At 36.0% G+C, this 14,109-nt stretch overlaps 1 protein-coding gene across 42 annotated transcripts in view; it reads left to right on the top strand.

Annotated features, from left to right (window-relative positions):
- inpp4ab (inositol polyphosphate-4-phosphatase type I Ab) overlaps positions 1-14,109 on the top strand; it is a 141,893-nt gene that overhangs the window by 44,836 nt on the left and 82,948 nt on the right. For all 42 annotated transcript variants that reach the window (XR_012407457.1, XM_073953397.1, XM_073953394.1 and 39 more), the window contains 5 exon segments: positions 2,452-2,568; positions 2,683-2,762; positions 7,332-7,443; positions 7,544-7,634; positions 12,797-12,944. Coding sequence is in view for 37 of the 42 variants with exons in the window: in XM_073953397.1 (XP_073809498.1) it covers positions 2,452-2,568; positions 2,683-2,762; positions 7,332-7,443; positions 7,544-7,634; positions 12,797-12,944 (548 nt within the window). In the remaining 5 variants the exon portion in view is untranslated.

Here is a 14,109-nt window from a genome sequence, read left to right as displayed (position 1 = left end):
GAAGTTGACATTTGGTTGATTTTAGGTTGTGTTGGAATGTGACCAAAATTCAACGCCGAGCCAACATCTTAAATCAAATCAAATACTGACATTTATTCTTCCGGTATGGCAACCAAAAACATCTGATAGATGTCCTAGTGGTAACGTCAACACAACGTCAAGCTGTAACATCATTAGACAGTGATATTTGGTTATTTTTATGTTGTGTTGGAAAGATAACCAAAATACAATGTCTGTGTGACATTGGACTTGACCGTGGCCTGACGTTGGGTTTTGACGTCAATCCCATTTTTATTTCCAAGCAAAATGCAATGTCCCACGACATTGGGGTACACATCAATCTGACGTCATGTTAACGTACTGTGCCTGCTGGGTTATGATCACCATGGCTTTAATTATTTGATCAAATATATACAGTGGTCCCTCGCTATAACGCAGTCCATCTTTCATGGCCTTACAGTTTTGCAGTTAGTTTTAGTGCAATTTGCACTTCGCATTGTGTTCTGCATCCTGATTGGCTGTAGATTGGCATTGTCAATCAATTTCCTCTGTGTCTCATGTATAGTACAGAATGCGTTCAGCTTGCCAAATTAACATAATGCTTACATTAACGCTAGCTATGTGAGTTTCAACAAGTATGCAAAAAGAGCTGTAACTGTCCGCAGCAAGACTATCGGAAAAGGGGGTCGCACACCAAATGCAGCGCCATTCAAACATAGGTTTATATCAGGGTACGCACACCAATGCCGCAAGTTGGGGGCTGTCTGTGGTGCCCAGCTACGACTCGGGACACTGTTTGTATTTCTGCCTCGCCATCTGAATTATTTCATTTAAAATAACATGCGAATATGCGCCTCCGGTGTGTGTTACTTCCAACTGTTATATACGCGGTGCATCAGGTGTGCGGCTACTTTAAGGATGGAGTCTGTTTTCACTTTGTGGATCAGTGACTGCGGGAAAAAAGAACATTAAGCTGCACAATAATATTTTCAGCACTAAAGCTAAAAAGCTTTATGAACTTTGTGCTGACAGCGATGAATGTTTACACCTGGCAACAGAACCTTTGGTTTCATTCTATAATACTGGACTTATTTTTCTACGAAGGTTTGAACTTTGAGGGTGTTTAAACAAGAGAGAAAAGTGTAAATATGTTAATGCCTGTCTGAGAAAAGTCTATAAATTGAGTAGTGATGGATTTTACAGCTCTACAACATCCGTAATAATTGTAAAAAATAAAGCTTACTACTTTGAAGATTTCGCCTATTGCATTTATTTTTAGAATGTAACTCCCGCAATAAACAAGGGACCTCTGTAGTTAAAAAGTAACACTAAAATACTATCATAACACAGTTTTTTGTTTGTTGGAGATGGCAGAATGTAGCACATCACTATCTGATGTTTGACCACAGAGGGAATGCATGTAAATGCAAATGTAAGGTGAACGCAATACTCACAGAACTGAATGTTGTTATTATTATAAAAAGTATATGACCAATTTGTATATGTGATTATATATGATATAGCACATATAATTATACAACTATAAATATATCTATTTTTAATTGATATAACTCATTGTTAAATCAGAAAATGTTAAATGACATCAACGATTGGACTTTTTTTTTTTCATTTTTCATAAAAAAAAATCAGTTATTCTGCAGCCAAGAAGGTTTTATTTAAAATATAGCATGAACCCGCATTCCAGCGGATACAATGTGGCTTATTGAACTAATAAAATATTGGGCTGTTAGAATGTTCTACAGCAAGAATTAACAGAGCTAAACCCAATACAATCAAAGCATGGTCTGATTTAATTGAGAAAATGTATTATATAATAACTAGATAATTTTCACCCAAGAGTTTTTCTTCTCCTCTTCTCCTCTGTATTGCTATTTATTTATTATTTTATTGTTCTTTATTAATTTATATATATATATATATATATATATATATATATATATATATATATATATATATATATATATATATATATATATATATATATATATATATATATATATATATATATATATATATATATATATATATATATATATATTAATTTCTTTATGTATTTTCATTTAATGAAAACGCTCTTTTATATATAGTTGTCGCTAGCAATGTATGCTGGCTTTGTTCTGCAATAAATAAATAATTACAAAAAAAAATCAGTTATTATTATGTTTCTTTTTTTTTGTTTGCTTAAACATGTACATTTTTTGTTGGATTGTATCTTTAGACTGGTTTTGGTATTCCAAGAATCATTTTCAAGATTAAGTTCAAATTAAAGACACGATTAAACTGAAAATCTGTATTTTTACACAACCCTAGTATTTAGAGCTTAACATTTGCGATCACCAAAGATTGTTGTTGATTTTTCATCATTAATTCAACAATGTGGACTGTTAGGGATGACTAAGCGAAGCAAACGTTTTGACCTCTGTTTTGCAGGGTACAAATAATCCCATGTTCCTCAGCAGCGTGGCTTTCTTCCAAGACTCCCACATTAACCAGCACACACAGGTCAAGCTCTCTGTGTATGATGTGAAAGATCGTTCACAAGGAACGGTGAGATACAAATACCACGCACAACAAAATAGACTGGCAGTAAGCTCTGAATATCAGACTTTGTTTTTCTCTTTTGATTCTTGTATTGTGTTTCTTTCTTTTGTCTTTTTCTAGATGTACCTCCTTGGCTCAGCGATGTTCCCAGTGAAGGAGCTTCTGCAGGAAAAGAACCACAGACTTAATATACCTCTCAGGTGATAGATCTGTATTCGAAGTACACTGTATTTGAAGTGTATTTGATTGTTTGGTACAGTATGTCTTCTATAGCCAGGCTCACACTTGTGTCCAGCTGCATGAAACACCCTAAGGGTAATTTTTCCTTTAAAATGCCCTTATGTTTCTGTTAAACTAAATTCTATTAAAATAAATGCTACTTAAGTGTTTCTGTCAGTGAAATGTCATAGAGCTTTTACAATTTCCCTGGATGAACTGGAAGTTGCAGAGACTTTTTTTTTCAGTACAGTATGTTAATGCAGGGGTTCTCAACTGGTTTGGCTACAGGACCCACATTTTTACATGGTCATCAAGCCGCGACACAAATTTTTAAGAACTATGAAACAATTTTAGGAATGATAACTAATTCGTATTTATTTGTTAACATACACAAGTAGTGACAGATAAATCATAAGAAATTCACCAAGACTTACAAATAAACAATATTTTACTGCTTTCGTTTAACAAAATGTATCAAATTATAAAAAATATTACAAAGTAAAAACGTCAAATACTGTAAAAAGTGGTTAGGGTAAGGAAATGTTCAGTTACCATGAACTAAACTGAACTGTTAATAAAACATGTTGTCTGGTTTCTAAATGTCGTTTTAATTCTTTTTTTGTCATCAAAATATGTAAATCCATACTTTACATATTCGTGGTTGCACTTGCGCTTCGACATATTTGTTTCTATAATTAAATGAAATTTCACATGTAAAATGGTAGGGTTGTCGCGCATGCATTTCAAAATAAAAGTCTAGTACAAGCAAAATAAGTAATGAAATAAAACTTTTGTTGTTTTTTTGACCAAACTCTCCGCGACCCACTGAAAATGTTCCCACGACCCACTTTTGGGATGCGACCCACCAGTTGAGAAACACTGTGTTATTGTACTGCCAACTAAAACGGAATAGGTGCAGGGCTTTCTTTTGCATATCATTCCCTCAAAGTAAACTTAAGGGTCCCATGAAATTAAAATAACAGATATTAGTTTAAGTCTGTTAGTTTGTGCTGTAAAACTGTGAATAAATTTGCATTTAGAAAATATAAAACTGATATAAACATGCAAGTTTTTTTCAACGTCAACTTATACTTCAGTTTGTCATCAAACCTTGACCAATCAAATGCTCTCTAATGTCTGACATGCCCCGCCCCCTTTAAGACACTATTCATTTGCTTTTCAATTGATGCTCTTGAGCTCAACCACTCTCACTGGCAGAGCTGTGATAAAACAAAACGCTATTGGTTGTGTTTTTCTTAAAGGGGAGGAGCTACTCTATCATTCACTTTTAGAACAGCATTGTGAGCTAGCAAAATAAACCTTGTCAATTTTTATTTTAAGGAGACTTTAAATGTCTATTTAAGGATGAGAAAACTCCACCTTAAGAGTTTCTAAAACAAAATTAATGATGAAAACTGTTGATAGAGAACATGCATTCAGTCAAGCTTTCGTCATGTTTAAAAGTGTGTCTGCTTGTAAACGTACACGTCCAGATGCGTGTCTGTAAGACACTAGACTGGCTGAAAGAGTGCTCGCATTATGGTACTACAAATGCGAAATGAGCAGCAGCCTCTTTGTTGCGTCTTATTTTGGAGCGTTTAAACTGCAGTGACGAGAACAGGATCACTCCTGTCTAGTGCCACACACAATAAAATCACAGCTTATTTTGACTTATGATGATTCTTTTTTGCTGTTTGCATCCAAGAGTTTTTTTTCTGTCAAGCCGCTACTGCATTAAAATAAGAGTAGGGTGTCTATGGCCACAATATATATTTTTAACAACAAACCCTGTGTCGATGTTGTGAAACACCTAATGATTTCCCTTACCTAATAGAACCAGTTAATGGGTTATATTCAAGACCTTTTAATTTATTTTCATAGCTAAGTGAAAAATACCCCCTACTGTAAGTGTCATATTTAAGAAAGATTTAAGGAGCTTCATGCAACTCGCTACAGGACTTTTAAATGTTCCCACATTTACACCTCATAAAATATTATTGTCCAGGACCATGGCCCTTTGGAATGTTTGGCCTAGTATAAACCTCTCAATTAATTTAAAAACACATAATGGACTCCCCGAATACATAAAAAAATAAATAAATAGTTCACCCAAAAATGAAAACTCTGTTAGTCTCACCCTTATGTTGCTCCAACCCCCTGAGATCTTTGTTCGTTTTCGAAATTCAATTTAAGATATTTTAAATGAAATCAGAGAGCTCCCTCATCCTCCACAAACCCGAAATCCCAAAAAGTCTAGAAAAATACAACATTAACAAAAAAACTATCTTCAAAACAAGATCATATGCCTTCAGTGGTTCAATTGGAATATTATCCACCTACAAGAATGCTTTTGTGCGTATAATTCAGTTAATACATTTGTAACAGTTTGTTCGCCTCAGTGTCAGTATATTTCGCACGTAAAAAAAAAATTCAGTTATCCTTATGTGCATGATACAAGCAGATTTCATAATTGTCAACCAATAGAAAACATGTGTGAACCCAAAAATGAAAATGTACTCACTATTAACTTTTTTTTTTAAATAGTTCCTTTACTGTGCATTCCGCCGGCGATTGTCAAAATTTGCTGCATTGATCTTGTTTTTAAAGGAGCTGTAGCAGCATATCAGCAAATCACTACCTGCGCACATAAAAAGATGCTTTCCAGCATTAAAATGTTGCGCGCCTTTTATCAAATTCATGCAATTATGGAAGATCAAGTTGTTGCATGTGGTATGGCTTTCCTCCACTCATCCAATATGTTCATATGTCTGAAATATTCTGAAGCAGCATTACTGTTTTGCTCTGTCATATATAGTTAGCATGAGATTCCCGCTTAAAAAAAAAAAAAAAAAAAAAACATATTACATTTATGCACATTAGGAACTTGTCAGTAACTTCTTTTTTTTTTACATATGTCCCTGTAAGAAAACATCGTAAATAACTGGAAATCCAGCGGCTGCAATATTCAAACCCTTGGGAGCAACTGTGATTGGAACCATAGTTCACAGGACTGTGTTCTCTGGAATCCATTGTGGACTTTTACTTTTCGACTGGTTGCCGCTGAACCACATCATAGCCATAAAGTTGGCATGATTTCAACTCTCCTCGACTCCCACACTGGCAAAGAAGTACCGCACTGCTCATAGCTGCCGGCTCCCATTGAAATTTAACAACTTTCGGCTACTTTGATGCTATCGCCGCCTATGGTGTGAACGCGCAGTAATTCTGTTGAACACTAATGAAGATATTTTGAGAAACGCCGAAAACCGGTATTCATGACATCTATAGTAAGAAAAAGAAATACTATGGAAATCAATGGTTACAGGTTTACAACTTTTTTAAGCTATCTTCTTTTGTGTTCAACAAAAGAAAAAAACACTTGAAAATATACATTTGCTACTTGTGCAAACTACTTATATAAAATTAGTTGAAACACCACAATTCTAAATTTCTTTTGGACAAATTTATTGTTTTATGTTCAATCCACATATATTTGTAAAAAATAAAAAGTAACTTAATTGCTTTGGGTTGGGACAACATGAAGGATTTGTGTGGAACTCAGAATTTTATACAGTGCACGTGTACAGTAATACATTTTAGAATTAAAATCCATACGTTTTGCTATGTTGACGCCTTCCGTCCACACTACCGCGGAGTTTTCGAGCGCCGAAAACAGAGCGTTTTGAAAATGCTGCTGCTCTGTGCCAGTGTAGATGGGGAACTTAACAAACACCAAAAATGTTAAGGTGTCGTGTAGCTGCATATTATATGAAAGTCATCTTCATTGTATGCATATTTATAACAAAACGCAGCCCACAACATTACTCTAACATCACTGCCTCCTTTCATTTTCATCGAAAATACAAAACATACCCTCTCTTTTGCTGAATATCAGTTTTAATAACCAATAATGGCCATTATAAAAGTACTGTATAACACACACTAAGCTTCTAAATTAGGAAATAAAGGCAAGCAATCAGTCAAATGTGCAGAATCAGTATATGTGATTTACATAAATTAATACATTAACTTATCTTTGCACTCAGCCAAAACATGTTACCTGAGAACAATTAATAGATTCAAAGATAGTAAGTCAGCGAGTATGTCATTAGATATTGACAACAAGATGAAGTAAAATCTTGTTTAAAAAATATAGTGAGATGAGATCCAGATGGAGATCCTTGATGAAACGTCCGATGTGCTCAGCTCTGACCTGGGGTTCTGTGGTCAAATCACCTGCTGATTGCCTGGAGCTCAGATGCGCGCATACTCTGCTGCGCATGACAGAGTGTGTGTATGGTTTTCAACGATTTAGTGTGGACGAAGAGCTGCTTAAAAACACTAGGTGAAACACCAGTGTGGAATGTGGATCGTTTTCATTCTAAAACGCCGTTTTAAAACTTAAATGTAGAACAAGTAAACGTTTCAGTCTTGGGTGAACTATCCCTTTAAGATGCAGCTTCTAGAACAGTCTGCTTTATCGCCGAAAAGGACCGCAAGCATATGCAGTTTGGATGTATTGGCATCTGTTGTCTCTTTTTTTCCCACAGGTCAGCAGAAAACAAGCATGTGGGTAGTATTACAGTCATCGCCTGGCAGCTCGAGGAGAAGAGAGATCATCACACACCCATCAAACAACTGCAAGACACCTTCAATGGCAGGGTAAGCCTGACTTTGGCACAGCATCTCAACCATTAGCACATTTGTTCACTAGTTTAACTCATTCTGACATGTGCTTGATTCGTTCTCCATGTTGATACAGACTGTCCTCCCTGTGGATGAGAGCCTGACGGAATCTGTGGGAGTCCGAGCAAAATACGCCTCTCTGTGGAAAGACTCATTTCTACGATCTGGTATGAATGTCAGCCAATAGAAGAACGACTTGTTTGGTGTGATGGAAATGCACTGTGTGGCCAAATGATGTAAGGCCGAAAACTGTAGGATTGATTTCAAAGGTGCACATTTCACTGTTTTTGGATAAGATGATTCACTGCACACGTCAAACTGGTTCACACCAATTGCAAATTGAAGTATTTGTTTATTGATTACAAATGAAGTCGATGCACACTGGGTTGCACGAATGAACCGCAATCGCATCTTTCACGCAAGTTCAAGATAAGTGTAAGTGTAAAGTTAGTACAAGGTGAAAAGGTTCCTGCAAGTGATCTAGAGTGATTGACGCGGTGCTTTATGTTTGGCCTGAGCCCAACATCATTAAGTCCATGCTGCTTTATATTGTGTTGACTACAAACTCCCATAATGTGTGTTTGTACACTACCTGACGAAAGTTTTGCCGCCCATCCAAGTTTTAGGATTAACAAATATTATCTTGACTTCTAGTTGATCATTTGGTATCAGCAGTGGCTTATATGAAAGGCAAATGCCTCTAGTTCACGCATAATTTACCAAAATGAAATAGGGGTGTCAAAATGAATTGTTTCTTCAGTGCACCCCGATGCAGATGGTGACAATTCGATATTGGTTCAGTAATAGATCATAACTGGTTATTACGTGATTATGTCGTTTATCTCCTATGCGCGATGTTCCAGTAAAATACTATGGCGATGGAGGCGAGGGCAACTAAATAAAATGCTCCTACTAAAAGGTAGATAATTATGCACGATTCAACTGCTTGTGAGTTTGCTTGAAAGTCTTTTTAATTAACAATGAAGAAGGCAAAGTGCACGAGCTGCATTTCCTTTACTAGGGAGCATTACAGCATTACAAATGCTATAAAACTCCATCCCCGCCTCTCTCTCACATTTTGGACATTTGGCCCGCTGTGCTGACCTGTTTGTGTGGTAACTTTTCCTCTTCTCTCGACTGTTAAAGCGATACTTGTGGATCCAGACATGAGCGTGCCTGAGGTGCAAGTTTTCTCCATTGTGTCTATTATGAATTACCTGTGATAACCGCGCATTATGCTCATATAAACTGTAACCGCGGCAGTTCTTCACGCGTCACTCATCGGTGAACATCGCTTTCATTTCTAAAGCCAATCGCAGCCCTTTTTGTTGAGCAGGTGAAGACAATGACCAATCATAGGGGTGCAATACGCGCTTAAAAAAGCAAGCGGGATAATATTTACATTTGTTTATTTGTTATAAATGCTCACGCTATCTTCTGTGTATGTATTAGAGTTTTGTTTTATACATTCAAAAAGAGTGTTTTCTTTGAGCAGGTCAAATTAAAGGTACAGTTCATATATCTTAATGCTGTATTAAAGGACAATATTGTATTACAAATAATACAATATGATGATTGTATTTTAATAAAACAAATTCTTGTTGTGAAGAAAAAATCTAATTATGTATGCAAAGCATCGTCAATGCACAGAGATATCGAGTTAAACCGAATCGATGGCATGATAATCGTAACTGCACTGAACTGTGAGACCAGTGTAGGTTCACAACCTTTAAATGAAATATGATCATGTAGGGATTTTTAATTATTTAATTTGCATAGTTAGGTCTGACTTTGCTTAGACAAAAGTCTTGTCATTTAACAGAAGTAATGTACTGTAAAGAATATAAAGTCATAGTGCAGTGGAAAAATAATGAATATTGTGTATGACTTCCATGAGTTTGGAATAACTAATTATCTAAGTCATCTGGAATGGCAAAGAAATCATTCCTGCAGATATTCTGGAGTTCATGAAGATTATTTGGATTCATCTTCCCATACTGAATGTAACCCTAAACCTGATTTTTGCCTTTGTCAAACTTTGATTTCTGTGTTAATCTTGGGTCCATGCGGGTTCCAATAGGTCTTCTGCAGTATTTGTGATGACTGGGATGCAGTTCAACAGATGATTCATCAGAAAAATCTACCTTCTGCCATGTTTCATATGATCAAGTAGAAGTCAAGTTATTAGTTGCTCTTACAACTGGGATCAATTACAAGAATTTCAGGTAGTGTATTGCGACGCAGCTCGAAATTAGGTTAAAACTGTGAAAGAATTTTGGAGAAGAGTGATTATTTGTGTCTGGTGATATTGATCTTTGGTATTTAGGCTACTTTAATGAGAATAATTTGGGTTTCTTTACAAAGTTGACTTTTTAATCGGGCAGCGTTACTGAAGTCATCAATGTCACTTTTCTTTAGAAATCACACTTATATGCTGGTTCATTGTTCTCAAGTTAAAAACATAGCATTTTTGATGAAACAAACAGTACATGTATTCATTTTAGAATTAATTAATTTCATTAATTTTAAATTTAAAATATATACATTTTGATTTATCAATAGCTATGTTTGCATTTAAAGATTAAATTTATGCTTTTTTATTTAAAACTGAAATATTGCATAAAAGACATGTGAATAAAGCAGGGTTTTCATCCAAGGGGTCGAAGAGAACACTTCCTGATTAACTGGCGCCAAATATCAAAAGTAAAAATGGAACTTATTGAGGTAGGAGAAGCTGCGTGAATCTGTTTGTTATTTAATAAATTACTTGCGCCTCAAAAGACAATGCTGAAACACACTGAACACGTGGTGGCGTTTGAAAGCATCAGACGTGCAGCACAGATGCTCTTGACAGTTCTGGAGGTCATTAATAATATGATATGTAGGGATTATTTACAGTTTTAACCCAAAGAATGAGCAGTCTGTCAGATGAAGAAGAGCCAGAGATTCAAATAAATAAATTAAGTTTACTGAAGATAGTTTCATCAGCAGAAGCCAGCTTCAACACTCGCAATTAGTTCCTAGGCCGCTCTGCCTACGATCACAAATCAATAACAATTATACTCTCACATAACATCATTAACTGCATCATACATATAGGTGTTTTAACCTGATTCGTTAAAACAGAGAGACTAGGAAAATTTCTATGTGGGTGCGTGCGTACAATTCTGAACAATATCTTAAGCATATAAACGTCAGGCAAGGCTGTTTAGAGCTGACTCCAGACCTGTGAAACGGATCCACAATCAAATAGAACACACATACTGTACTTACAGTGCAATCCGTTTCTTACCCAAGGCTGAGTGTACTTTCAGCAGTCTTTATCAAAACTTGGTTAAAAACCGGTATAATCTACATTTAGACAGTTATATCCTCAATACACAAAGTCTAACTTAAATAAAAAGTAGAATCACTTTAAACAGAATTAACACATAATAATAATAATATCAAAATCAATGTTAATAGGAAAACAGTTGTACAGTTGTTTTTAATCATCAAACCCTTCAGTTCCACTCGAGGTCTTCATGACCTCTGACCTAATTTGGTGGCTCCTGAAAATAGTTACAAAAAAAAACAGGCAAATGCAATGAACATTCTTATATTAAGCAATGTGTTAACTTTATGAATTATTCCAGCAATCATGTTAATAAAGTAATGAGAAAAAGGATAAATGTTGATCTATGCTGGGACGGATTGGAAGGCAGAAATCCGAATCCATTAGATCAGGGGTTCCCTTTTCAGCCCGCGACCCCCAAAATACCAATGCCAGTGACACACGACCCCCAATATCCTCTGAGGTGGTTATAAATACAGAAACCTCGCATGCAATGGCGCACACACACCAATAGACCTAAGTCTATTCTCTGCTTAATTTTTTTAAATGTATGTCAGTGCTGTAAATGTGCCAGAAAGTTTAACCTGGTATTATAAAATCAATCTGCTGCATCTGACGCTATTGCTGTGTCTTTAATATAATCCAATTACCTCAGGGGTCGCAATCCAATAGAACTAGTAACTTCTTCTTCTTCAGCCTTAGTCCCGTATGGTTTCGGGGTCGGCTCTTTGGAACAAGTCCTCGACTTGTCCATATGATAATGACTTTTTTACACCTTCCAGCCGGCCTGTCGTCTGGGCCTTTCACCCTCATACATTCACACACTCGTACACTACGGACAATTTAGCCTACCCAATTCACTTGCAGCATGTCTTTGGACTGTGGGGGAAACCGGAGCGCCCAGAGGAAACCCACGCAAAGGCAGGGAGAACATGCAAACTCCTCACAGAAATGCCAACTGAGCTGAGGTTCGAACCAGCGACCTTCTTGCTATGAGGCGACAGCACTACCTACTGCGCCATGACCTTCACTTTGAGAACCACTGCATTAACAGTAATACTGAAACGGTTAAGGCATTTTAAATGACTAAAACAACAATTCAGATGTTTTACAATGTGCTCAGCCATTTTTATCATCGCATGATCTCTTATAACAAAATCACATGATTTTTTTTTATGCTTATATTGGAATTTGTTCAGTAAAAGTGTTTCCATCATATTTTTTGCGCATCTTTTCTTATTTGATAAAAGTTTATTCTACTCAGTTATGCACACATATGTTTTTTTATGCGCATTTTTAAAAAATTGATGCACATCTTGCCAATTGAATCAAATGTTTTTTATGCGCATATCCAAAATGCCCATAAAAATAGGTGGACGGAAACATAGCTAATGTTAAAGTCTTTCCAGTCACTTTTGACAATGCATGGCTGCTAAATAAAAAAAAAAGATCAATAATCTTACATATCCTTAACTTTTGAACAGTATTTCACAGTAACTGTCTAGGTAGGAGATACATATGCAGTAGTAACTCTGTTATCATTTAGTGACATTTTAAAAGGTTTTTGTACAGTATATTACTATTTATGAATCATTCACAGCTATTTAATAATTGTTTTGAAAAAGTTTGGCAAGCAATTTATTTTGTAACAAAATTTGCACATCTTAATTATCGTTAATAAAAAGTGATGAGTAACATCTTTGCATCCTTTCTCTTAAATAAAATAGCATTGAGCATCACTTTACAATGTTTAATGACTCTATAGGAAATATTGACAGAGTCATTGCAGCTACTAAGAATAACATATGATAATTGTGTTTTATTGTTGTAATAGTGCTTTCCCCAAGCTCAATGCCACTTAGTTCCATTTTTATTGACAGAAGTGAAATCCAGAGCCTGGTCGTAATGTAGTAAAAGCACACAAATTCAGTTTTAATGCCACGGCCTGGCACAATTGATTTCTCTTCACAGTTTAATTGTGTTTTTGTGTCTCAGTGTTTGGTGGCACCATGTCACGGATGTACCGTTTTCCAACCACTGATGGGAATCATTTACGAATCCTGGAACAGATGGCTGAAAGTGTCCTGTCACTCAACGTCCCACGACAGTTCGTCAAACTCTTACTGGAAGAGGATTCAGCAAGGTGTTATTCACAATCTTAGAAATGCACACTGAGTTGCATGCACGGTGATCATTTTATTTATATGGATTTAATGGAGATTAAAGTTAGAGTATTAGAGAACCTACAATTTCCTAAACTTTGTTATATTTTAAGTTATCTTAAATGGAGTTATTTAGCAACCAAAGGTCTGTTCTAGGGGTGTAACGGTACACAGAAGTCACGGTTTGGTACACACTTCGGTTTTGAGGTCATGGTTCACTACTCGTATGGTACAACAGAAATAACAAATCTTCAGTGCTTGTTTATTTTGAACAGGCAGAAGTGTTTTGTCACAATCAACTAAAGAACTCAACAGCTACTTGTGGCTAATAGGGCTGGAAGATTTGGCCTAAAATTAAAATCTCAATTAATTAAGCATTTTAACTGTATTAGGATTAATTAACAATTATTTTATTTTTATTCATTTAAATTTAACATTTAAATGCCAACTGAACCAGCCGAGGCTCGAACTAGAGACCTCTTGCTGTGAGGTGACAGCACTACCTACTGCATCGTCCCTATTGTATTTTTATGTATATATATATTTGCCTTCATAGTTCACTGACAAGTTTTGTACAGTAAATACAGTATGCTCACATATTACAAGTCAGAGATTTTTGAATGAAGTGTGCATTAGTTGATTTTAAAATAATTAAAGGAAACACATCTACGATCTGCAGGGTTCATACGGTCTTGGAAAACCTGGAAAAGTCATGGGATTTTGACACAGCATTTTCCAGACCTGGGAGAGTTTTGGAAAAAACAGAAAAATTTACAAGGTTTTGGAAAAGTCATAGAAATTACATTTATATTTAATCGTTCATTCATTCATTCATTTTCTTTTCGGCTTAGTCCATTTATTAATCCGGGGTTGCCACAGCAGAATGAACCGCCAACTGATCCAGCACGTTTTTATGCAGCGGATGCCCTTCCAACCACAACCCATCACTGGGAAACATCCATACACACACAATCAGTGCGGAAAATTTAGCCTACCCAATTCACCTGTACCGCATGTCTTTGGACTTGTGGGGGAAACCGGAGCACCCGGAGGAAACCCACGCGAACATAGAGAGAACATGCAAACTCCACACAGAAATGCCAACTGACCCAGCCGAGGCTTGAACTAGCGACCTTCTTGCTGTGA

This window comes from Danio rerio, chromosome 6, assembly GCF_049306965.1.
Source record: "Danio rerio strain Tuebingen ecotype United States chromosome 6, GRCz12tu, whole genome shotgun sequence".
NCBI lineage: Eukaryota > Metazoa > Chordata > Actinopteri > Cypriniformes > Danionidae > Danio > Danio rerio.
The sequence above is the reverse complement of the archived record's forward strand: the minus strand, read 5'-3'. Positions and strand labels throughout refer to the sequence as shown.